Here is a 24,163-nt window from a genome sequence, read left to right as displayed (position 1 = left end):
TCGCGCAGTTAGTTTTTTCCACCATGGACCGCCTAGAGTCTTTTAAAAATTAAATTTAATAGGCTGACTCAGGTTAAAACCAGACGCGCCGACATGGTCGTAAAAACCACCGATTTACAACGCGCTTCTATCCTTCGTGAAGTACACTCGCAATTAATATCTTTCTATATAACTCCCTTCGTTTTCCCTTCCTAGGTCTCTATCGCGCTAGAATTGTCAAGTGTTGTTCTTGAATTCTCTGTGTCGACATTTTTTTTTTGATTCCCGTTGGTGGTTGTTGATTGAAACCTTTCGGATTTTTATTTAACGGTGAGTGTTTTTAATGTTTGGATGTTTCTAATTTCTTAATCTTGCTTTCGCCTTCGTTCTTCGTTTGAATTGTATTAAGGTTTTGTTTCAATGTATGGATTTTTGTTCCTATTTTAAGGAATCGAATGTTGAATATTAATCTGTCCGTTGTTGGGCGTTTGGTGAATTCGTTTGGCTTCAGTTTCAACTGCCCTTTTATTCTTTCGATGTGATTCGACCTTGGGCGGTGATGGATTCTTTACAGTTTTGATCGGAAAATGGTCTTCTACGGGCCGCCTTTTGATCTGAAGTGCATGATTTTATGGAGAATTTGTATGTTTGTGGCGTTTGGTTTTTTTGGCCTAATTTTTCCCCAGAGATTTTCAACTTCGAGGTTTCCATATGATTTGGGGTTTTGAGATGATTTCTAAAGGACTTGGTTCCTATTAGCATCCACGTTTTTCTCCGTTCTTCAATATTTTGAGACATTAATTCGATGACTGATTGTTATTTGTTCGGAATTTTTCATTTTTTGCTCCGCAATTGGTTTGCTAGCTTATGTGGTTCTTATCTTTTGCCTACAAGAATGTATCATTTTTGTCTCTTTCCTTAAATAGAGGGCGTTCTGATCCACGATTCTGTTTTGTGGGAGCCCATTTTTGGATGTTTTCTATCCACATTTATTGGTTGAGCTTTTCTAAGACAACTTTCCAAATGGCGTCAACATTATACATTGATTCCAGTCATTGTGTCTATTGATCGGCCTCTGTACTTTTGATATCAATTTCCATCTTTTGTTGTTAACAATCCGTTGGTTGGTTGTGGACAGTCTTGGAACTTGATTTTTTTATTCAATATGTTGTTGCTTAGTTATATCTTAAATATCCCGTGGTTTAGTAATTGTACACATCGATTACCTTTTGTTGATTGTTGAATATTTGATTTCTTTTGGACACCTTTTGTTGATTGTTGAATATTTGATTTCTTTTGGACTTTGGCTAATTCATCTCCTGATTGAATTACCTGTTGAGAATCTTGCCCTGTGTGTGCGTGTGCAGCTGATTTTACTCTCTAGTTTACTCATTTTTCTAGGATCTCATCGTCCCAATTTATCTTTTTTATAAACAGAACTTTTACTATTTCCATGGATCAAACCTATTCTGCATCTGAGGCTTACTTAGAGTCTGAACATGATGTCTCTCTTAAGCAAAACTGGAAATCTATGTCAGCCCAGTCAACTGTATCCGAAGATGCAAATGGTTGCTTCGATTGCAACATTTGCTTGGACTCTGCAGCTGACCCTGTTGTCACCCTCTGTGGTCACCTCTTCTGCTGGCCCTGCATTTACAAATGGTTTCATGTACAAATCTCCAGCAACGAAACCGAAAACACACACAACTGCCCTGTTTGTAAGGCTAGCATCACTCTCTCCTCTTTGGTTCCCCTCTATGGCCGTGGCATGTCGAATTCAGATTCTGAATCCAAGAAGTCTCATTTGGGTATAACCATACCTCGAAGGCCACCACCGTCCATGAACACTCCGCCCCATTCTAATGCAGCCTCTGCATTGCATCCTAGTGAGGAACTTCATCCAAATTATATCCGCTCGCCATTGCACCGGATCTATCACCAACAATATTTCCCTCAGGCATATGGTAACTTTGCCCCATACGCACCATCTTATCTCGGCAATGCCATGGTAACAAGTCTGCTAAACCCGACGATTGGGTTGATAGGAGAAACGGTTTACACAAGAATTTTCGGTAGTGCAGATGGGAACTTGTTGCCTTACCCGCCTTACAATCACTCGGTCGCAGGGAATATTGGCACCAGAATGAGAAGACAGGAAATGCAGCTTGATAAGTCTCTGAATAGAGTTTCCATCTTTCTATTTTGCTGCTTTATCATCTGTCTTCTGTTGTTTTGAACTGGGCATAGATGTTTCTTGTATGGAGAAGCATCATATGATATAAAGACAAGCACAGCTAGAATTTTGCTAGATGATTTTTACGGTGAGAAATCATCGATATGTACAGAAGGCTCAGCTAATATCACATTATTTAGTAGTTTCTTTTGGTGGTTGTGTGGATTGCTTGTTTATAACACTAACCCTGTTTTTCTCACCCCAGAAGTCTAGTTATATGATTCAGTTTTCATTCTTAATTTTGCTTTTGGGTATACCGAACACCTTATAAATCCCCTATTGGCTATATGCCATTGATAGCCTGTACTTTGTCCTAGCTCGTTTGAGAGCTTAAATTTACCTCGTTTGTCTCTTGACTTGAGCTTTCCTCAAGTTAGCTTATGTCACTAGTCTTTTCTGTATCATTTTCTAACATAATGATCTCATTATTGCCTATTCTAGCAAAACCTCCCATGTTAATCATTTGAGCAAAATACCTATGTCTACCTTTGAGCTTTTGGAGTATGAGAGTGGTTCATACTCTTAAAGAGGCTTTGAATACATAAATATTATGAATTTGAGTTTGTAAGTTACATTCTTTTATTGAATTACAACAAAAGGTAAGAATATATTTAAAAATTGACCCCACAAAAAGTTTCCACTGACCCACCTCAGTAAAAAATTTAAAGCGTAACTTCCAATTCTCTTTAACAGTAATCCATAAGGTACGCGGCTTATTATCCACCGTTGGATGAACTCAATCAGTGTAGTCAACAAAATTTCCACAACATCGACGGTCACAGCAATATCAACAGTGTAAAACCGACAAAGTCCGTAGATCGGGGGAATAATCATAGACTTAAACCTTAAACCCTAATTATATGTATGCAATTTAATATCAGATACTCCCATGCTGGCTGGCTCGCCTTTTACTGGTTCAACGGCTCATTTCTCCACTCGGTGCTTGTTTGAAAGGGTAAAAAAAATGAGTTCTTTATCCAAATTTAATGTTGCCCATCACTAATTAAACGTCTTTATCCCATATTATTCCACGAATGTCTTCGATCCATTAAAAACTTGAAGGTTTCTTTAATTGTTCTTTAGCTGAGCCCCCCGAGACACTACAGTATCAATGTCCAGAAGCCCAAAGGAAAAATTAGCGGAAAGATTCCAAATCTGAAACCTTTTCTTTGTTGCTTTTTCTTTCACACTGTGACCCCATTGCCCTCCTTTGAACCCTTACTTTACTACTCCCATTGCCCTCATTATACTTTTCACTTGATTCTCTCTGTGTTTCTGCTTGGAAGGGGAAACCAGGGGGTGTGAAGATGAGGGGTCCTTTAGGGGCAGTGATTGGGAGGTACCCCTCAACTGATGGGAGTGCCCAAATGGGTGGGATCATTAGCCACAATAGAAAATGCAGGGATCTTGTGTTTCTTCTCATCTTTATAGCTTTCTGGGTTGGAATGATTGTTAACTCCAGCTTTGGATTCAACCAAGGAAACCCATTAAGGTAAGAAATCTAATGCTACCCTCTTCTTTTAGTGAGCTACTTCAATGGTTTCTGTATGTTCTTGCCTGTTTTCTCTTTCATTCATAGAGGTCCCAGAAATCTCTAAAGGGTTTTACCATTTATGGGGTACGTCGTAAGAAACTAAGCATAAAAATCCATCTCTGATAGGTTCATTAATTACTTAACGGTTGGCGGGTCTCTTTAGATGTCTTGTTAGGAAAGAGGACTCGATGATTATTCATTTGCCTTAACCAGAAGTCAAAATTTTGGTAGATAGGGATCCCGTAAAAATTTCTTTCGAGGAATAGGCTAAGAACAATAGCTTAGGTCCTGATACTACCGCTTGGATTTGGAACCTTCATGCTGATGCTCACCTTCCCACATGAATTCTGCTATATCATCACTTCCCACCTGATATTTTGTTGTGTAGTACAACCTAATACTCAAATGTTTGGCTAGATAGCTGCTGGTAGTTTCAATGGGCCTTCTTTGTCTGTTCCCTCTTGCATTTTGAAAGAAATTTTGCACATGGGTAGGCCATTTTCATTTTTTAGTTTGCTTTGGTAATATCCCACATTGGTTGGGGAGTAGCACGAAACACCCTTTATAAGGGTGTGGAAACCTTTTCCTAACAGCAGACGCTTTTTAAATCCTTAAGGGGAAGCCCGAAAGGGAAAGCTTAAAGAGGACAATATCTGCTGGCGGTGGGCCTGGGCCGTTATAGCCTTGTTCTTCCTTCTTTTCAAGTTTATGTGTAAACTGACATTATGTCCTTGATGAACTATAAATCCTGTAAGATTCATATAAAACCCTTTGGAACTGAAGAACCAAGTGCTCTCTCGCCCTCGTATCGCTTCATCGCTATAACTTTTAAGGGTCATGGTTTTCCCATTCATCCACTGTGATTTGGTTTAGTAATTTTCTTGTAACAGTAAGTTTATCCTACTGTTTATCAGGCTTACATATGGACTAGACTATAAAGGAAACGTATGTGGTGACAAGCATGCTAATCCCGGCCTCCGTGAATTGGAGCTGAAATATTGGTTGAATCCTAATCAAGTTTATCAAAGTCATCTGAAGGACAGTCAATTTAAGCTGGCCGATGCACGGAGTATATGCTTGTTGGATTGCCCGACTCCTTCGGAAGACTCTCTAAACTGGGTTTGTGACTATCCAGAAGGTGAAATCCGCCTCTCAATGGATGATTGGATAGACAGGAACTATGATTATTTTGAGTTCCTTACGCCTGAGATGAGAAACAGCTCTGTTAACCTTCAGGGTCCTTGTTACCCTGTCATTTTTCCTAGCATAAATGGTAAGTGAGATAGATCTTTCTTGATACTATATCTGTTTATACCGTTTTAGATTAGATCGAAAACTTCATGTCTAGAATCTTTTGGATGCAGCTAATCTTTCAATCCTTTCTCCTTCGTTTACGACATCCGTTCTCTGCAATGTCTACGTGTTTGTAATGTTCTTTAATTTTTAACCTCTCTTAGAATGGTGTTTTTCTCAGTTTATTGGAGCTGCCAATTCCTTGCTCGCCCCTCGAACGTATCATTAACACATTGGAAGCAGATGGGTGGAGTGAACATAGATGCAGATTTGATCATAGATAAATCTATTCATAAGTCGACCAACTCTCGGTCATTTGTCTTAAAGGTATACACGGAAAAAAGAAAAAATAAACTCTATAAATTGTACTCTCGAGTTGCTAGACTGTTTAGGATAATGTCTGTAGCACCCTGTCTGAAGCTTCTCTATCATGTCTTAACTTTGTTTGTGTATCATACCATTTCTGAAGTTTAAACTTGTTCTGTTGTACTACTCGTAGCGATACGTGTCGGATATTGGGAAGTCATGGCCAGTATTGATTGTTTGTGGAGGAATCTTGCCTCTATTTTTGGCAGTGATTTGGTTGTTAATGGTTCGACATTTCGTTGCTGCAATGCCGTGGGTAACAGTAGTCCTATTCAACGTTCTTATCGTGGCGGTCACAATGTTTTATTACCTTAAAGGTGAGGAACATGTTTACTCCACCTTTCTACTTAATGTTCAATGATTTCATGTTTTGCTTCAGTCCAACACGAAAAATATTTGAAAATCATAGAATTATTGTGCAATTTGTTTATACAAAATCTGAAGTTTATATCAGACTTATGAAGTGGACTGCCCTCTTTTCTCACTTCTTTGACCTCCTTAGGAGATTATTTAATTGGAATCTGTGAGATCCCACATCGGTTGGAGAGGGGAACAAAACATTTCTTATAAGGGTGTGGAAACCTCTCCCTAGTAGACGCGTTTTAAAAACCTTGAGTGAAAGCCCAAAAAGGCTAATATTTGCTAGTGGTGGGCTTGAGATGTTATAAATGATATCAGAGCCAGACATTAGACAGTGTGCCAGCGAGGATGCTAGGTCCCCAACGGGGTGGATTGTGAGATCCCACATCGGTTGGAGAGGGGAATGAAACATATTTTATAAGGGTGTGGAAATATCTCCCTAGTAGACGCGTTTTAAAAACCTCGAGGGGAAGCATGAAAGGGAAAGCCTAAAGAGGACAATATCTACTAGTGGTGGGTTTGGGATGTGTTACAAATGTTAGGAATCACGACTCTCCACAATGGTATGATATTGTCCACTTTGAGCATAAGCTCTCATGACTTCACTTTGGGCTTCCCCAAAAGGCCTCATACCAATAGAGATAGTATTCCTTACTTATAAACCCATGATCATTCCCTAAATTAGCCAATGTGGGACTTCATCCCAACAACAAATGGTATCAAAGCCAGACATTGGGCGGTGTGCCAGTGAAGATGCTGGCCCCCCAAGGGGGGTGGATTGTGAGACCCCACATCGGTTGGAGAGGGGAACGAAACATTCCTTATAAGGGTGTGGAAACTCTCCTTAGTAAACGCGTTTTAAAAACCTTGAGGGGAAGCTTGAATGAGAAAACTCAAAGAGGACAATATCTGTTAGCGGTGGGCTTAGGTTGTTAGCGAATCTAAATATCCTGTTACATGTATCTTACATCAAAGTTCTAATATTCGATTGAATTCCCAAAACTTAAATATTGTGAAGTTGTACCGTTTATGTTTAAGTTCCTATTTCATCCTCTTGTATCACAATATTACTGATAGTTCATCTTCTTATATCAACATTACTAATTATAATATCTTCATCGCCATAGCTGGATGGATAGGAAATGATGCTATAACTCCCATCATTGGTGAACATGATCCCTACGTCCACATATTTGGAAGGGTAAGTAACTTAACCTCGTGAGCCTTTTGGATAAAAATCTCAGTCTGATTGCGATCACCCAATAGGATTTATTGTTCAGGAGCTCAATCATATGCGCGCTGCTGCTGTTCTAATGACCTTCATTATGGCAGTCTCTGTTCTTACATCGATCGCCATCATCCGCCGAATCATAATGGCAACGTCTGTCCTAAAGGCAAGTACTACACTGGTTGTAAGTTTTTGACGTTTGATTTCTTCGTCTATATGTCACTTATTTCCGTGCATTTCATCGAGGCATGCTTAGTTTATTTCATTTTGGTTTATATTACTCTGTATGCAGGTAGCTGCAAAGGTGATTGGAGAAGTTCAAGCACTCATAATCTTTCCAATCATACCTTATGCTATCCTTGCAATTTTTTACATGTTATGGTTGTCAGCTGCTCTTCATCTCTTTAGCTCTGGTCGGGTTGTCCAGAATAATTGCAACTCAAACTGCTGTACTTATGATCTTGCTTCGAGACGAGTGAACTGTGACCGTTGCTGTGGTTATAGCCTCCGTTATACTCCTCATATCGACATTGCCATCTTTTTTCACCTGTTTGGTTGCTATTGGGCTACTCAATTTTTTGTAGCATGCTCTTCAACAGTCATTGCAGGTTCAGTGGCCTCCTATTATTGGGCTCGTAGCGAAACTTCGGTAAGTTACTAACGGTGTGGCAACATATCCGACGAGGCAAGGTTGTTATTGTTTCATTCTCAAAGACTCATTGTTTCTGGTTTAATGCAGCCTGAAATACCATTTCTTCCGGTTTTCGCCTCAATGAAACAGCTAGCAAGATATAACCTTGGGTCCATGGCTCTCGGTTCCTTGACTGTGTCCTTTATGGAATCAATTCGTTTCTTACTCGAGTCTATTCGTCGCAAATTGAAGGTTGCGAGTACCACACCAAATAGCTGGATTGGCAGAGCAGCACATAATACGTCTCGGTTTTGCCTGAGATGTATAGAGTGGATTATCAAATCCGTTAACCGAAATGCGTATATCATGGTAAGTTTATTTTCATTGACTTGGTCTCTTTACCTGTTCATCACTGATTGCAATATGGTAGCTATTCTGATTCGTGCAGATCGCGATAACGGGCAAGAGCTTCTGCAAGGCGTCTGCTATCGCAACCGAGTTGATTATTAACAACATCCTTCGGATCGGAAAAGTGAATGTGATTGGAGATGTCATTCTGTTTCTTGGAAAACTGTGTGTGAGCCTCGCAAGTGCTCTTTTTGCTTTCCTCATGTTGGATACTCACAAATACAGATCTGCTCATAACAAGATTTCTTCCCCATTGTTTCCAGTCCTGGTAAGTTCTTGTTCTTGATTCACTTGATTCATATTCTTAGTGGATAAAGAGGCTTTTTGAAACGTTTATGACAGGCCAGGTCAGGTCGTAACAGTCCAAACCCATCACTAGTAGATAATGTCTTCTTTGAGCTTTCCCTTTCAGGCTTCCCCTCAAGGTTTTTAAAACATGTATGTTAGGGAGAGGTTTTCACGCCCTTATAAGGAATGTTTCGTTCCCCTCTCCAACTGATGTGGGATCTCAAAATCCACCCCTTTGGGGGCTTAGTGTTCTTGCTGGCACACCACCCGGTGTCTGGCTTTGATACCATTAGTAGATATTGTCCTCTTTAAACTTTCCCTTTCAGGCTTCTCTTCAAGGTTTTTAAAACGCATCTACTAAGGAGAGGTTTTCGCACCTTTATAAAGAATGATTGGTTCTATTCCCCAACCGATGTGGGATCTCACAATCCACCCCCCTTCGGGGTTCAACCTCCTCACTAGCACATCACCCGTTGTCTAAGTCTGATACCATTTGTAACCGTCCAAGCCCACTGCTAGTAGATATTGTTCTATTTGGACTTTCCCTTTCGAGTTTTTCCTCAAGGTTTTTGAAACGCGTCTACTAGAGAAAAGTTTCCAAACTCTTATAAAGAATGTTTTGTTCTCTTCCCCAACCGATGTGGGATCTCACATGGGTAATATTACAACTTTTGAGAGAATAGAGATATTTTTGAAACAAGAGACAAACATCATACGTATTTTTCTTATATAATTTAGCCTTGTTTTTATAGAAAACCGTCAATGGTGCTAGAATGCTAATAGCTCGACCCTTTATTTTGAAATTTTCGTATTATCATTCCTTCAACATATCAAACAATGGATAATTTGAAAACTTTGATAAACAAAAGATTCAAGTTCATACATATGATCCCATGGCTAAACCGTAACAATTCCTCATTCGATCCGTTACTCATTTCGAAATGACAGGTTTGCTGGGGACTAGGCTATGTAGTTGCTACACTTTTCTTTGGAGTGGTGGAGATGTCCATTGACACAATAATCCTTTCATACTGTCAAGATTCAGAAGAACATCAAGGCACAGCTCAGTATGCCCCTCCTCTCCTCATGGAGACACTAAATGATCAAAATGAGATGCAAAGACTTACACAAGGACCTCCAAGCTCATGAACTCTCACCTTTACCATTTACTTTCATTATTACTCTCTCTGAGTATTACCCCAATGGCCTTGACCTTCTCTTGCGGCATTCATCCCCAACACATGGTCTTAGTTCTTTAGCTGTAAATAATATAATCATAGGCAGGGAATATGTTTAGGCCGGGGGCAAAAATGATGAGCTGGAATTCCTCCCCAGAACTCGATCTCGGAACTTTGGACATTATATTGTCCATTACAACTGAATTGATATTAGTTAATAGTATGTGGGTTCTTTTTGTCTCATTCTTGTCCAAGGTGTGTTGCCTGTGGTCATTGTTGGATGTCTTGGTCATACTTGTCTAAGGCATGTTATCCATGGTCGTATGCCTGTTTCAACCCTTTTTACTAGTATTCATGTGTAGTTAGGCCTTTATTATTCATATCATGTCAATATGTGTATGATCGTTCACTTAAATCATGTCTACACTTGTTAAGGCTAAAATGCCCAAAAATGTACTATAGGAGATGTGACTAGTTGTCAATTCTTCTTATTTGGACTATATGCTATCAAAGTTATGATTGTTGTTTATTCACTTTTTAGCCTAACATTGCTTTCTTTCAAACTATATTTAACGCATTTCCTCGCTCAAGTTTCATAAAATATTTTCGGCCAAACATGACTCAAGACTTGATTGTATGTCTGACGACTGACTTGTTCGCCGGTTAGAACAAATGTCGCACAGAGATGGGTTTTTGTTTTTTTGTTGGATGGTTTTCAAACTAAAATCTTTTGTAATAGCTGACTTCATGTTAATCTAATTTACATTGAATGTTCCTGTCTCAAGAACTAAGGCAATAACCTCACACAATGTTGGCCTCCGGACTCTTAGGCCGAACCAATGTCAATGCTTTTGTTGCTTTAGCATTCTCTCCTCCAAACTCAGCAAACTCCCTACCCTATAAAATGCAAAAGAACTTCCACTCTGAGAAGCACAGGAAAGTACTTGATTTCTTCCTGAAATGGTAAATTTCAGGAAAATGGCTGTCACAAAAGATAGTTTCTTGGTTAGTCTCTTGATTTTGCTCTGCTTAAGCCACAGCTCCGCCAACCGAGTTCTCAAAGACAACGATTCTGAAAACGAATCAATAAATAACAGTGTATCTTTTGGACAAGAGTATGAACTTCACAATTTCATCCATGCTGAGCTAAATAATAAAGTACCAGAAGGTAGCATACCGAAATTTAGTTCGTACCGCGACTGCTGCAACCATGGCAACCATGGCAACCATGGTGGAGGATATGTGTGTCCTCCAAACCACGGCTGTGGCAGAAACTCTGGTTGTCAACCCTTTTACAGTTGTTTGCCGTGTCAATGGCAGAGATACCCGGTATTACCTCCGCCCTGTGGCTGCGCAGTCGGCAAGAGTTACTCTATGGTCCAAGAATCTATTAAAACGTCTGAAGCCGTTCCAGATGGAATCGTTCCAGCAGTAGAGCCAGCAAATCATAACATAAAATCCAGTGGGGGAGCAAATCAGAACATGAAATCTAATGGTGGTCTGGTTTAGAGTTTGTACCTCAAAGAAATGTCTTCTTGCAGCTTTCAATAAAAGCTTCCTAATAAACATATGAAATATGGAATATCTGGGAACTCTCTTCTATTATTGTAGTCTACAACTTTCCTACATTGTCGGGAGAATATATTACAATACAAGCAGCTTCATGTCCTGTTTTCTACGAATACAAGCTCAGTATCCTATAAACAAATCTCTAGGCTCACATTTTGAACACTTTAATCTTGTCAATTATGTTTGTACTAACTTCTTTACTCAAATTTATGCTAATTTATATGATATTTCTATAGCTCTGTTTACTAGCTACGTGCTATCTTCGTACCGGCATAGATGAGCTTCTTAAAGAGTTTTTGACATCGAAGTTTTGAGTGACAGGTGAAGAAAGGGACCGAGAGGGTTGAAGGCCAGTTTTTACCCCACGTGATGTATCATTAGCAACAGAGAGGGATACATTCACTGCAGTAGGTGGCTGCAACTCAATTTCGGCATAGCCAGTGGCAACTTTGGGTGTATCAGGATTGTCGTCGTCCTCTAGTGACATCACAGTGCTTGTTTCTGTGTTGAATGTGGCATCATCAGTAAATATCCGGAGCCTTCTCTTCCTTCTAGCTGACTTACCCCACCCATGGATTGTTTCTCTTATCCTTTGTGGAATTAAGGCAGCCTTGTAGTTTGTTCCCATCTGCAAAAGAAATGTAAAGGAAAAAAACAGCAAGTTAGAAACATAAACTAAAAAAGGAATGAATTTGAGATCCTGCGTCGGTTGGGGAGGAGAATGAAACATTCTTTATAAGGATGTGTCAGCGATGAGGCTGAGCCCCAAGGGGAGGGGGGGACACGAGGCGGTGTGCCAGCAAGGGCGTTGGGCCTCGAAGGGGAGTGGATTGGAGGGTCCCACATCGCTTGGAGAAGGAAACGAGTGTCAGCAAGGATGCTAAGCCCCAAAGGGGAGTGGATTGTGAGATCCCACGTCGGTTGGGAAGGAAAACGAAACATTCTTTATAAGGATATGAAAACCTCTCCCCAACAAACGCGTTTTAAAAACCTTGAGAGAATGCTCGAAAGGGAAAGTCCAAAGTGTCTGCTAGTGGTGAGCTTGACATGGAAACCACAAATGGAAAACAATGGCCATTAGATAGTGTCACTAACGTTAATCCTCCCATGGACTACTAACAAGATAAAGTTCCACTGAAGTACTCTTGCTATTGCTTCTACACCCATGTTCCCTTACAAGAGCGGACTCAGCTCAAATAGCAGCATCCTGTTTCTTTTCTACTCCCTGAAGCTTCGATACATTTCAAGTTTTCATGTACGCATATATGTTCATCATTCAGAAGACCTATCCAGGAAGAAACTCAAAGAACGACAAGAGCCCACCGATATACATCGAAGTTTTACACTTTAATCAGTGGGTACTAATAATTTTTAAACAGCCTATCAGAATGCAAGATATTATGCCTTACAATACCTGAGTAACCAGTGCATACAGGGGCAAGGTGCTATAACTGCAAAGAAACTGTCCAGCAAACCTACGAAAAAGATAAAGCAAAGCAAGTACTTTCAGGATACTTATCACACAACAGGCGACTAACATAGCTATGTATATAAGGTTATGACAGCCTCTAATTAAAGATTCATACCCCAAGATCAGCCTTATATAGACAAGCAGATGATTACTAATGAAGCAAGAACTGTATCCAAATTGCCACTGTAGTCAAATTAAACAAGCTAATAATTATGAGAAGGAAAAAAGAATGTCTGGATTACCAAGAAAGGGAGATAAAAATTCATCAAGTTTTAAAGGAAACTATATAATGTGAGCTCTTGTTCAGTCATTTTGTTGATGAACTTCAAAATGTGTTGCTAATGTCACATGCTTCCTATTTCACTAGAATAAATCGGTGAAATACGAAAATTTCAAAGTGGCTTGGTTTCGGTTTCCATGGAGATTAAAGAAGCCAGGACTCGTACCCAGAACCAGAAGAACGAAGCCAATTCAAAAGCATTCTGCAAGAAGATCAAGAAAAAAAGGGAAAAAAAGCTATGAATGTTAGTTAATTTTTAACAAGCCAAATATAACAGATACATCTTGTTTATTTCGATGCAGAAGTAGATATCAACTTGAATTTGTAGGCAACATTTTTAATCAAGACATGCCTGAAAAAGAACAAAATGGATCAAGGACAACAGGAGTTCAGGCTTCTTAAACCAGAAAAGATCGTCACGAGGCCTCAGCTTTGCTCCAGAAACAAAGCCGGTTATACCAGCATTTTCCAATGTCAAAGTTGCAATAATATGCTGTAACTTTGTGCCTACTAAAAGAACAAGCTGTATATAAAATGAAAAGTAGCCAAAAGTTCAGCTGACCATCAACTAGATACATGCTGCAGCTCTTGAGACAGAGAGACAGAGGACTCACAGTAACAGGAATAGTTGCTATCCAAAAGTATAGATTAGACCCTGAAAGATGGGAAAAGATATCAAAGCTTATAATAACAAGCTAGTTGCAGTTTGAAAATTATGATTAAGGGACACGGTGAAGGACGACTGTCGCTCTCGGTAAATAAATAAATTGTTTAAACGAGAGCAAGATATGCAGCGATGCAAACAGAGGGTTACCTTTCACATTAAACAGCAGAAACGCAACAACAAATCCCCATAGTGGACCGCTGCAATAAAGTGAAAAGAGGATTGGCTTCCGTAATTCCCACGAAATAAGAAATTCAGCTACACTTGGGGATGAAACTTTAGAAATATTATCGCAGAAAACACATTCCTTTCAGTAGATTCTAAAAGTTAATTTCCTAAAAAAAACATAGAAAAGCAAAATAGAAGAGCCTATCGGAACAACATTCTGGGTGGCTTCAAATTTGTCTTCAAAAGATTTCCTATTCCACTCAAAGGACAAAACCATTGAAATTAGCACAGAAAATTTGTAACAGCAAATCTCCAACCGACGTTGGATCTCACAATCCACCCTCCCTTGGGGGCTCAACGTCCTTGCTGGCACACCACCGGTATCTGGCTCTGATACCATTTATACCAGCTCAAACCCACCGCTAGCATATATTGTCCACTTTGGCTCGTTACATATCGCCGTCAACCTCACGATTTTTATAACGCATCTACTAGAGAGAGGTTTCCACACCCTTATAAGCAATGTTTCATTTCCCTCCCCAACTGAAGGGGGAAATCCCAACAAAGAACGGAAGAGAGCTTCCTTCTTCTGACAATATATTACAAAGAGTAATAGCTGATCCTAAACTCTTTTATTTTGATAGCAATGACTAGAAAAATAGAATTACAACATGCAACATAGATTCTAGAATTGAAGATGACAGACACTTCAACTACCTCACACCAACTATCCTCTGGAATTCTTCTTCCATCGAACGAACCATGTAGCTATGGAAATCATATTTCGATGAGAGATTGTGATTCTGCAAAGAATAAGATGTAGGAAAATCGTAAATAATGATAACTAAAAGATTATATTTTTTATTAGTGAAGAAGCAGCTGGAGATTTGAAAATGCTACAGCTCTAAAACGTGCGCAAATGGTAAAGACAATGAAAGAAAGATAGCAATCCACACAAATAATTTATTTTTACTTTTTGAAAATCTTCAATTCAAATTAAGAACTGGTAACAGGATGGCGACAAATATAAGCCTAAAGAATTATAGAGAGCTTAAACATATAAATGTACCATGATGAAGCCTTTGCGAAGTGCAAGGTAGTCGGAACGAACAACAGAACGCCCAAATTGCCGAAAGAAACATGTCTACAGTTACCATTTAATCATTTCAAAGAAGGGTTAATGTCGATATGTAAGTCAATAGAAGTATAATTTTAATAGAACACCAATCGTTTCAGTATAGTAGCCCTTTGCAGACAATACACTGTTGAAGTAAGTATCCAAAATGGTGGTGGGTGTATGAATATAGCAGTCATACGGCATTGTCTTAAAGAATAGAAGTTAAATGCTTACCATCCAAATAAGAACACTCTTCCTGGTTAAAGGATTGGAGGTGTGATATTGTACAAAGGTAGATTGTCTCTGCATTATTTTTTTTCTCGTAGTATCTATAATAACAGCAGAGAAATAATCGTTATTTCACCAAAAAAAAAAAATCCGAACCATCTACAGAATACAAAATGTGATCATACTAAATACCATAGTATCAATTACAAAGTAACTTAAACACAAAAATGAACCCCTTAGAACAGATAGGTGCTGTTCATGAACGTCCGTTGAGAACTCTCTGGTGTTGTTGATACTTTGCTAAGAATATGAGGAAATAGGGACCAATAATTACTAAAATAATATAAGGGCATTTATGCTGAAGGACAATAAAAATTAGATCCAAGCATACATTATCACTTAGAACTACAAGCTGAAACTTATGTGGCTGAGCAAGATGGTTCAGGGAAGCACAAATTGAAGTCCCTGAGATATGAATAAGGGATCCTTCAGAAGTTCAGATGTAATATACCTCCATCATACAGGTTTAAAATGATTCAAGCTTGAAAACATGTGAGATCTCACCTAGGTTGGAAAGAGAAACGAAACATTCCTTATAAGGGTGTGGAAACCTCTCTCTAGTAGACGCGTTTTAAAAACTTTGAGGGGAAGTCCAAAGAGGACAATATTTGCTAGCGGTGGGCTTGGGCTGTTACAAAACAGGACATGGTAGTTTTGTGGCCGTTGGATAAAAAAGTTTTTCAAGTGTATTTGAACTGAAATCTGATATGGTGGCTGGTGGTAGGGGCTAGGCATGGTTGGAGATACCCTCCGAAGTTCTGGGTTTGAACTCCCAGATAGTTTGTGAACCCGTTTAGTGGCTAAGATAAGATAACCTAAACTAGAGTTAAATGCTAAGAAGCACACGTAACATAATCATAGAGCTCACCACTGAATGAATCATGGCGGTCCATTTGAGCTTCATTTTCCCATACTCTCCAACTGTGGATCTGGTCAAATTATCAAATGTCAACCATCAGAATAAATATGTCTTCTGTGAACTTTCAAAGAATGCAGACATTTTATTTGATAATAGAGGAATAGTCAATGCCTCAAATTAAAAGACTAAATTTCACATTCAAAACTGGTGCAACAAATAGATATTGGATTGAATATCAGATAAATCGATTTCACTTTCATCTAATAAGAAGTAAAGTTAGGAATGTCCGATGCACGGCAAGCAAACCATATCAAGATGCAATTCACTTTACAAAGATAGTGTAACAGCCCAAGCCCACATCTAGCAAATATTGTTCTCTTTGGGCTTTCCCTTCCGGACTTCCCCTCAAGGTTTTAAAACACATCCACTAGGGAGAAGTTTCCACGCCCTTATAAGAAATGTTTTGTTCCCTTCTCCAACCGATGTGGGATCTCACAATTCACCTCCTGGGGGGCCCAACGTCCTCGCTGGCACACCACCCGGTGTCTGGCTATGATATCATTTGTAACAGCCCAAGTCCACCGCTAGCAGATGTTATCCTCTTTGAGTTTTCCCTTCCGAACTTCCCCTCAAGGTTTTAAAATGCGTCAACTAGGGAGAGGTTTTCACACCCTTATAAGGAATGTTTCGTTCTCCTCTCCAACCAACGTGAGATCTCACAGATAGAAGTCAGAATGATCCATTTTACGATTAACCATCAAAAGAACAACATTTCTATTGTTCTTCTCCCAAATCAACCCCAAATAAAAGATTCCGTAAGTAAAAGGAAAAAAAAAACGATTTAATCTCTATGATTTTAGAGAATGCAGCAAACTGCTTGAGGAAGAAAATCTATGATTGAAAGAAAGTAAATCAAACTATCCATAAAATCTGTTTGCAAAACTTTTTGAAAACTGATTAAGTTTTCATCAAGGTTTAATACAAAATGAGTATGAAAGAACACCTAACCTTCACAATTGCCAGCAACATTGTCAAGCAACTATAAAATATATGAGTCACTGCCATTATAAAGATAAAGCGATGCAATTGTTCGAGACCTTCATAAGAAACAAATGGCTCATGACCCTGCAAGATGAGGAAATTTCAAATTTCAATGGACTATTGGGTGGAAGAAGAAACGGTTCGAGATAAAAAAAAACCATAACGTGCCTCTTTGCAAGTATTTTTGTTCACAGTTAGCATCCTCCTATACAAATGTGGAAAAACAGAAACCATATATAGTTTTCGTTTCTCTGATGAACTATTATCCTCATTTTGTTCATCAATCTCTGACTGGGTGCATGGAGTGAAAGAGGTATCATAAAACTTGGATGGAACGCAGATATTCGATATCACGCTAGATGTTGCTGTCAGAAGTAAAGAAATGAATCCAAGCAACATTAACTCTGCAAAGCCAAACAATTGCATTTATAATGAGAAAAATGGAGATCTTCACTGAATTAAAGTGAGAACCAGGCACCATCTGAAGCTATTCTTATTCGAAGTGATTGAGCAAATAAATAGGCCGGTTACCTTCTTTCATTTTCTCCACTGCCTCAAATAAAGGCTTTCTATGAGTTTTTCCCAGCCACTGAAAAAGTGAAAGTAACAAGCCCGTATCAAGATTAGGATAAAATCTGTAACAGCTCAAGCCTACCGCTGGCGGATATTGTCCTCTTTGGGTTTTTCCTTTCGGGCTTCCCCTCAAGGTTTTTAAAATGCATATGCTAAGGAGAGGTTTTCACACCTTTGTAAGAAATGCTTCATTGCAGTGGTATCAAAGCCAGACACCGGGTAGTGTGCCAGCGTAAGGGTGTGGAAACCTCTCCTTAATAGACACGTTTTAAAACTTTGAGGGGAAGCTCGGAAGGAGTCCAAAGAGAACAATATCTACTAGCAGTGGGCTTGGGTTGTTACAAAATCTGTCGTAGCTGAAACACAATGGATCATGGAGAAAATGTCTGGAGTCTCTGAAATACTTCTTAGCCAGATTATGTATCTTCTCTAGAGTAGAATCACACATGTAAGCACAAAAGCATACAGATATTTCTTGAGTAGTACAAACCTTAACATCTTCAATATCCAAGAACAATGTAAAGCTAAGCTGGCAAACACTCAGAGTCCAAAACATTTTCACAACAAAATCCAAATTCCAGACATATTTCATATAGTACATGAATTTGCATAAACGGGGGAAGTCAACATCTAAAATAAGAACTCCAACCAAGTTAATCATGCTATTTTTGTCTAGTGAACAGGCCAGATTCTTTGTTTAAAGCATAACAATCAGGGTCCAGAAATATACTTACAGAGCTTAGCCTATGGATGGACCGTTCAACAAGCAATGAAACAGCCACAAAAATTGTCAATACAGAAGCAACAGACCATGTGGGCGTCAAAGCCAGAGATCGCCCCTCTGGGTCAGCATTTTCAGCCATTTCCAACAAATCTCAAAGACTAACAGTATCAGCAGACTTCGCCAGTATCTTCCTGGCACTTCAGTTTGACAAACAAAACAGCTTCTTTGATCCTGAAATCGATCCAACAGAAGAAAACTCCGGAAAGAACAAACTATCATGTTTTGAGGGAACAAGAAGAACCCATCGGTAAATGCTTTTAACTCGATCCGATGTACTCAACTTTGCCTGAGATCCCCTTCAAATCCCACTGACATTCCTAAAAAATATCAAGAAATCGCCTCTCAAAAGTCCCACTCAGCTGCTTTTTACTATACCTCTAGCAGAACAGATGCGAAAGATACGAATCCAAATCAAAGTGGCAGCTGATTCCAAAAATAAACAATATATAAATGTACAGCCATGGGGTTAGGAGGTTTATTAATAGACAAATAGCAACCCCATGTGCACAAACTTCTTGGGGTTGACAAAGCCGCAGCTTCCTAGTAGTATTAATTCCCCATCAGAAAATGAAGCATCATCCTAAGAACAAAGCCAGTGATAATCACATTGATTCCCCAGGAGAAATCTCATCAATGTGATTATGATTGTTTCTTTGGTTTCTTTTGCTTTTCACTTCCCACAACTCCGCGAATCGAGGAAGCAGTAAAATGTTGAAGGAATCCCTTGTTTCTTACAAAGTTCAAATGGGAACTTTTGTGAATTGGACGTGTTGAAAAGAATAGAGAAAAGGGAATACTGTAGAACACTGTTGAAGTCCAATAATTAAGGAGGGGATTGAATGCGATGTGGATGTGATGGGGTTTGAGGGCCAACAGCTCTTTGCTTCCCCGTTTCTGCAACCATAAATTTGATGTTGCCATCGCCATGGCCGACTCCGCGTTTTGCCTTGGAAGCATCATGAATGAATTTGGGGTATCTTGTGCTTTGCTTACGTTGAAGACCATCGTCCACGTTTAATGGACCCCTCGCAGCTGCTTCATTCCTCACACCTTCATTTGGAAGCATATTTTTCATTCAAGAACTGGATAGAACTTGAATCCACCCAATGAAAAATATATGAACAAAAATAATTTAATATCGATGTTATGGGTAGGATTCAACAAGGTTGCATGTGCAATCCTTTGAAATTAAGCTACCAATTATGATTGTGATTATGAAAGTGATATAAGAAGCCATTACGCTTGGCTAAGGTGGTTCATCGTTCCATCAAAAAGTTATCATATTAGACGTAATTCAGTATTGTCGAGACTGCAATGAATGCAAGGAAATGTCTAGGAGCGTCGATACGATACAATGAATCTATATTTAGATTTTGAATATTAGTACAAATCATATGAAAGTTTTGTTTTGTTGGAAGACCCACATCTTAGATTTGCTTCGTATCAAATATGTTTATCTTAAGATTCTTGGTGAATAAGTCGTTTGAGAAAGAGCACCTTGTTGGTTCAATCATATAAGTTGTAATCATTGAATCTAGGTAGGATCTTTGAAGTTTGAGCTCATCCACGCCACCATCTCAGTCATGTTGCGTCTCTCATCTCTAGATCACTTAACTCCTTTCCCGCATAAAATGTTTTTAAAGTGACTTTTTCTTCCCAATTTTTTTCAATTACATAGAAGTTCGTCACACACCTGCACCTGCTCACCACGAACATGTCCCTCTTTCTTTGTATACTTTTTGCATTTTCCAAATCTTTTCATTAATACCTAACATCTCCCTCGTACAGAAATTTAAGGTATAGTTGTTATTTTTACGCGATTTCTTGTTTAATATTGTATATCTCACTTCCACGAACCTAACGAATCAAATTTCAACGACATTCGTACGAGACTAAAGCATTAAGTCACGAGTCTCATAGGTTTGTTATCTTTCAAGCTCGGGCTCCTTTCCAAATCAACACCTCAATCTCATAATTTGGTTCTTATGAACATAAATCGTGAATCCATCATCTATGCCCATACTCGAATCCCTTAGTATTTTAACTCGAGCTCAAGCATACAAAATATAAAAATATAAAATAAAAATATATACTCTCCCCTCGTATAAAAGGGAAAATCACATGATACCAAAAAAAACAAAAAAAAAAAAAATCAATATTTTATCTTTGACTTTTATCCTTGGTCAATATCTCAATTCTTTTAAAAAATAATAATTATTATTTTTACTATACACACCCATTACCAACAAACAAAATAAATGGATTAATATTATAATATATAATTAGGTAACATATAGTACCTTAAAAACTAAGATCTAAACAGACATTTTATTCTTAAAATAAAACAAACAAACAAACAAACAACCAACAACCAACTTTATGTTTTTCCCTTGGATTGTTGGCAATTTTATGTTCACAATCACAATGATTACTTAATAAACTTCCAACTCAAAATTTGAAATTTCAAGCTACCTTTAAATTTAAAAAAATAAATTTCAAAATTACTTGGAAATTATTCATACCATTGAAGTTTCAATTGTTTTTATTAATATTTTTCAATTTTAAAAAAATTTTAAAAAATACACACGCACGTACTTAAAAAATATTCATGAACGTTTAAGAATACTAATCATTAAAGAACAAAAAGCAATTTTGTCTCCATATTAATAATAAAAATATTTTTAAAAAATTTTAAAATGTAGGGATATTTTTTAAATTAAATTTTAACCGTTTCATGTAAAAGTATTTTTTTTTTTTTTTTAATTTAAGAACATTTTTAGATTTTAGTAAGTTAAAAATTATTGCTGAAAAAGTATCATGTAAACCGAGCATAGAAAAATAGTGTACTCTCGACCATTCTACATGCTACCTAACAAAAGCGTTGCTTTCTAATCTAGTGGATGTTGAACCTGCTACCTTATTAATTAAGGAATCAAACACAACTACTACATAAAACTCTTTCTTTTCGATAATAAATAATAATAAAAAATAAATGTTTTATCTTTTCGAAACAAAATAAAAAAAAATGGTTGAGAATTATTGATAATAGTAGTTTTATTAGAAGTAAAAAATATTATTTCTATTTTGTCCGGAAACAAAAAAAAAAAAAAAAAATACACTAACGAATTTTTTTATTTTTTATTTGAGGGTATTTTTTAAAAATTAAATGTGTTAATTTTTTAAGAAAAAAATTACAAATATTTTTATTAATTTAATGAAATTGATAGCAAAAGAAGGAAAAAAAATTATTGAGAGAGAGAAAAGAGAAACTCGGAAGCATATTCTCTCTCGAAATTGAACTTTCGGCATATTGAAGCCAAACTTCCTACTCTCTCCAGAAATCGAGGAGGATTTTGCAGTTTCTTCTAAAAGTCAGAGCTCAAGCATCTCAATCCACAGGTTTTTTTTGTTTCCTATTCTCATTTTGTTTTGTCCAACTGATTCATATATACTCTGTCAGCGTAGTGTTTTTCATTCTGATTGTTCTTAGTGTGCGTTGGCGTAGAACAAGATCTGAATTGTCATGAAATCGATTATAATGCGTAATGTCTGACAAAAAACCGGAGGATCTTGTTTGGAATGTTGTATAATTTTCACCGAAATTATAGTAGTTTATCTGTTGCTGAAGGCCCAAATTCCCTCTATAATCTTCGATTTTGTGGTCGAGGAATTTACTTTTGTTCAAATGTGTGGATGGAAGTACGACATTTGAGGTTCTTTTTGGGAATCATTATTCGTATTTTCAATTTGGACTTATTGGTGAGCTGATAGCGGAATTTGACTCTTTCTTAGCAATTTCTGAAAGTGCGAGCTTCTTTTAGGGAACGAAGAACTTTCATATGGTGTTTTGGATGAAAGTTGTTCCTTAGTTTTGAGATGAGATTAACAAAGACACGGATGTTAGGTCCAACTCCAAAATTATGATTAATAGTTCGTGGATTTTGCATAGGCGTCCTCGTGTGATGATGGTTTTTTGCGGATTATTCTTTATTTTTTAAGACATGTCTAAATCCTTTCATCTTTGTTGTGAAATTCCCTTACTTGAAATGAAAAATCAGAATATGTTATTCGAGAGAGTTCTTGAAGTTCAATTTCTTATTCTTTCTACTTCGCTTGCTGTTAATTCATCTCTCTCTCCCTCTAACGCGAGAATCCAATTTCGTTTCCAATATACTTCTCTATCTCATTGCCGTTCCATTTGTCATGGAAGTAATTTATTCTTAACTTTTTCTGCAGAAAAGCTAGTGACCGGCACTTAAAAGCTTCGTAATCATCACTCTTGCCTCCTCTCTCTCTCTTTCTGGCGGCTAACTAACATTCCCTCTCATCCCTCATTTTTCATTGAAGTTATTTAATTGTAAGTTTTCTGCAGAAAAGTAAGTGACCGGCACAGAAAAGCTTTGTAATTATCACTCCCCCCCGTTGATTCCTGTGTAATCCTCAATCTCTTGCATGCTTGGTCGCCTTCCAGACATTGCAATCATGAAGCCTCATTTCTCATCTTTATCAACACCATCGTTCGTTTTCCAATTCCTCCCTGTTATTTTTGTTAGTAACATTGGTTGTCTGAATCAATTAATCATACTCGTCTCATCTGATTTTAAGCACGAACCAACTTTGACCTTTGCGTCTACTTGAAACCTTTTTAGTGCTCTTGAGATGATATTTTGTCATTATCTTTGAGGTAATTTACTGCATTCTAATTGTTTCTACTGTTTTTATTGATTTTTGCAGGAAAAAAAGTTGCATTTCTTCAAATTTTGAATAACTTGTGCGGGTGTCATTTGTCCCATCTGATGATTTGTTTCCAATCCTTGTACCCATTAAGGCTGAAATTCTTTTCAGGAACGCCCTTTTTGTACTGTATTTCCCATATTTTCCTCCCTTCTGATGTGTTCTTTATTTGTTGCTTTAATTGCTTGAGATTTCGCCTAAAAATTTGACAACGCTTACGTGTTGGCTATAATTGGTTACATCTATCAGCGTCTCTGTATTCAGCTGGGAGTCAGTTTTAACTGTATTTCAGTGGGATTCTTATTTGAAATTTCATTCAAGCTTGGAAAGTCAGAAATTTGACTGAAAGTATGGCTAAATGGCTTCATTCAACCTCATTTGCGGACTTGCCTTCACATTTAATTTTCGAAGTTCTAACCTCTGGCCGGCTTAGTGCTCGTGATCTTGTTTGCTTGGAGTTGACTTGCAAGATGTTTGGAGGAAGCCATGAGTTATACCCCCTCAAGTTTCGATCATTAGTTGATTTTGCAGCATTTCAATTATGTATATCACACAGCATTTATTCCAGAATGGGAATGGATTCCCAGAAACAACTCTTTGATCGCTGTCAAGGGAAGTGGAAACGGGTTTTTAGGTTCTTGCAATTGGTGGAAAAATCTTCCAACATTGTTGAGACCTCAGAAGGCAATGTATTATTTCTTCTAGAACTATTGCTTTTCTTTTTAGTTAAATTACTGTACTTGTGAATGTGCCTGGATTTTGCATACTTAAATATCTAGCTATTTATTGGGCTTTGAAATTTCGTTGGATGGAAATCGGATTTTAAAATTGAATTTGTACATATCTGAGAAATATAGTTGATGTTAGGTTTTGCACTTTGACAAGAAAGTGACGTGATTCATAGTTTATAGTTTGCCTCTCAAGGTTGGCCTTCTTAGTTATTCTTTCATCATCAATATTTTTTAATTTGCTGGTTTTCCATGTGGCTACATTTGATGCCTTTTGATCAAGATCGCAAAACATAAAGTAATATAGAGGTTTGGCCCCTGATTTAGTTAAAATGTTAATAGTTGTGAATATTTCTTCTTGTTTTTTTTTTTTTTTTTTTTTTTTTTTT

General features: G+C 37.8%; 5 protein-coding genes across 11 annotated transcripts in view; 4 read left to right on the top strand and 1 right to left on the bottom strand.

Moving 5' to 3' along the window:
• The first annotated feature begins 182 nt into the window (after positions 1–182).
• On the top strand, positions 183–2,363 carry LOC111480472 (E3 ubiquitin-protein ligase RMA3-like). Its single transcript, XM_023125531.1, has 2 exons — positions 183–309; positions 1,417–2,363. The coding sequence occupies exon 2, from the start codon at positions 1,433–1,435 to the stop codon at positions 2,213–2,215; it is 783 nt and encodes a 260-aa protein (XP_022981299.1). The 5' UTR covers positions 183–309; positions 1,417–1,432; the 3' UTR covers positions 2,216–2,363.
• Positions 2,364–3,300: 937 nt separating this feature from the next.
• On the top strand, positions 3,301–9,980 carry LOC111480465 (choline transporter protein 1-like). 3 transcript variants are annotated; one of them, XM_023125519.1, is made up of 11 exons: positions 3,303–3,704; positions 4,661–5,019; positions 5,221–5,366; positions 5,539–5,722; positions 6,893–6,966; positions 7,046–7,159; positions 7,286–7,642; positions 7,733–7,993; positions 8,073–8,300; positions 9,269–9,488; positions 9,561–9,980. In XM_023125519.1, exons 1-10 carry the CDS (start codon positions 3,520–3,522, stop codon positions 9,467–9,469), a joined length of 2,109 nt encoding a protein of 702 aa, XP_022981287.1. In that variant the 5' UTR covers positions 3,303–3,519; the 3' UTR covers positions 9,470–9,488; positions 9,561–9,980. The 3 variants fall into 3 exon arrangements, with proteins under 3 accessions (XP_022981288.1, XP_022981287.1, XP_022981286.1); XM_023125518.1 differs by having other exon boundaries at positions 9,269–9,980; XM_023125520.1 differs by lacking the exons at positions 9,269–9,488; positions 9,561–9,980 and having other exon boundaries at positions 3,301–3,704; positions 8,055–8,142.
• Positions 9,981–11,068: 1,088 nt separating this feature from the next.
• On the bottom strand, positions 11,069–20,001 carry LOC111480466 (MLO-like protein 11). Its single transcript, XM_023125521.1, has 16 exons — positions 19,810–20,001; positions 18,263–19,404; positions 17,487–17,544; positions 17,124–17,359; positions 16,923–17,039; positions 15,924–15,984; positions 15,002–15,096; positions 14,720–14,794; positions 14,368–14,453; positions 13,633–13,682; positions 13,433–13,473; positions 13,171–13,341; positions 12,985–13,020; positions 12,654–12,721; positions 12,482–12,542; positions 11,069–11,695 (listed from the first exon to the last, which is right to left on the bottom strand). The coding sequence occupies exons 2-16, from the start codon at positions 18,389–18,391 to the stop codon at positions 11,324–11,326; spliced, it is 1,656 nt and encodes a 551-aa protein (XP_022981289.1). The 5' UTR covers positions 18,392–19,404; positions 19,810–20,001; the 3' UTR covers positions 11,069–11,323.
• The window catches only part of LOC111480473 (stem-specific protein TSJT1-like), a 24,073-nt gene continuing 17,642 nt past the window's right edge, over positions 17,733–24,163 (top strand). Inside the window, exon 1 of the mRNA XM_023125532.1 lies at positions 17,733–17,748. The gene's annotated coding sequence lies outside the window, so the exon portion shown is untranslated. The remainder of the gene's footprint in view (positions 17,749–24,163) is intronic.
• LOC111480467 (ultraviolet-B receptor UVR8-like) overlaps positions 21,548–24,163 on the top strand; it is a 6,298-nt gene continuing 3,682 nt past the window's right edge. For 2 of the 5 annotated variants that reach the window (XM_023125526.1, XM_023125522.1), the window contains exons 1-3: positions 21,548–21,711; positions 22,549–22,669; positions 23,047–23,735. In XM_023125526.1, the coding sequence (XP_022981294.1) occupies positions 23,397–23,735 (339 nt within the window). In that variant the 5' untranslated portion in view covers positions 21,548–21,711; positions 22,549–22,669; positions 23,047–23,396. Of the gene's footprint in view, positions 21,712–22,548; positions 22,830–23,046; positions 23,736–24,163 lie in introns of all 5 variants that reach the window. The other 3 variants (XM_023125524.1, XM_023125523.1, XM_023125525.1) reach the window with 3 other exon arrangements.

The sequence above is a fragment of the Cucurbita maxima genome, unplaced genomic scaffold (assembly GCF_002738345.1).
Source record: "Cucurbita maxima cultivar Rimu unplaced genomic scaffold, Cmax_1.0 Cma_Scf00006, whole genome shotgun sequence".
In the NCBI taxonomy this organism is placed as follows: domain Eukaryota; kingdom Viridiplantae; phylum Streptophyta; class Magnoliopsida; order Cucurbitales; family Cucurbitaceae; genus Cucurbita; species Cucurbita maxima.
The sequence above is the reverse complement of the archived record's forward strand: the minus strand, read 5'-3'. Positions and strand labels throughout refer to the sequence as shown.

Excerpts from the sequence above, each read along its gene's own strand:
- LOC111480466 (XM_023125521.1), bottom strand. The coding sequence starts at position 18,391 with ATGGCTGAAAATGCTGACCCAGAGGGGCGATCTCTGGCTTTGACGCCC. Across the intron at positions 15,097-15,923 it reads CCGCCATGATTCATTCAGTG|ATACTACGAGAAAAAAAATA; the intron begins GTGAGCTCTATG and ends CTGTTATTATAG. Across the intron at positions 13,474-13,632 it reads TCTGCTGTTTAATGTGAAAG|GGTCTAATCTATACTTTTGG; the intron begins GTAACCCTCTGT and ends CCCATCTTTCAG.
- LOC111480472 (XM_023125531.1), top strand. The coding sequence starts at position 1,433 with ATGGATCAAACCTATTCTGCATCTGAGGCTTACTTAGAGTCTGAACAT.
- LOC111480465 (XM_023125519.1), top strand. The coding sequence starts at position 3,520 with ATGAGGGGTCCTTTAGGGGCAGTGATTGGGAGGTACCCCTCAACTGAT. Across the intron at positions 5,723-6,892 it reads AATGTTTTATTACCTTAAAG|CTGGATGGATAGGAAATGAT; the intron begins GTGAGGAACATG and ends TCATCGCCATAG. Across the intron at positions 6,967-7,045 it reads ACGTCCACATATTTGGAAGG|GAGCTCAATCATATGCGCGC; the intron begins GTAAGTAACTTA and ends TTTATTGTTCAG.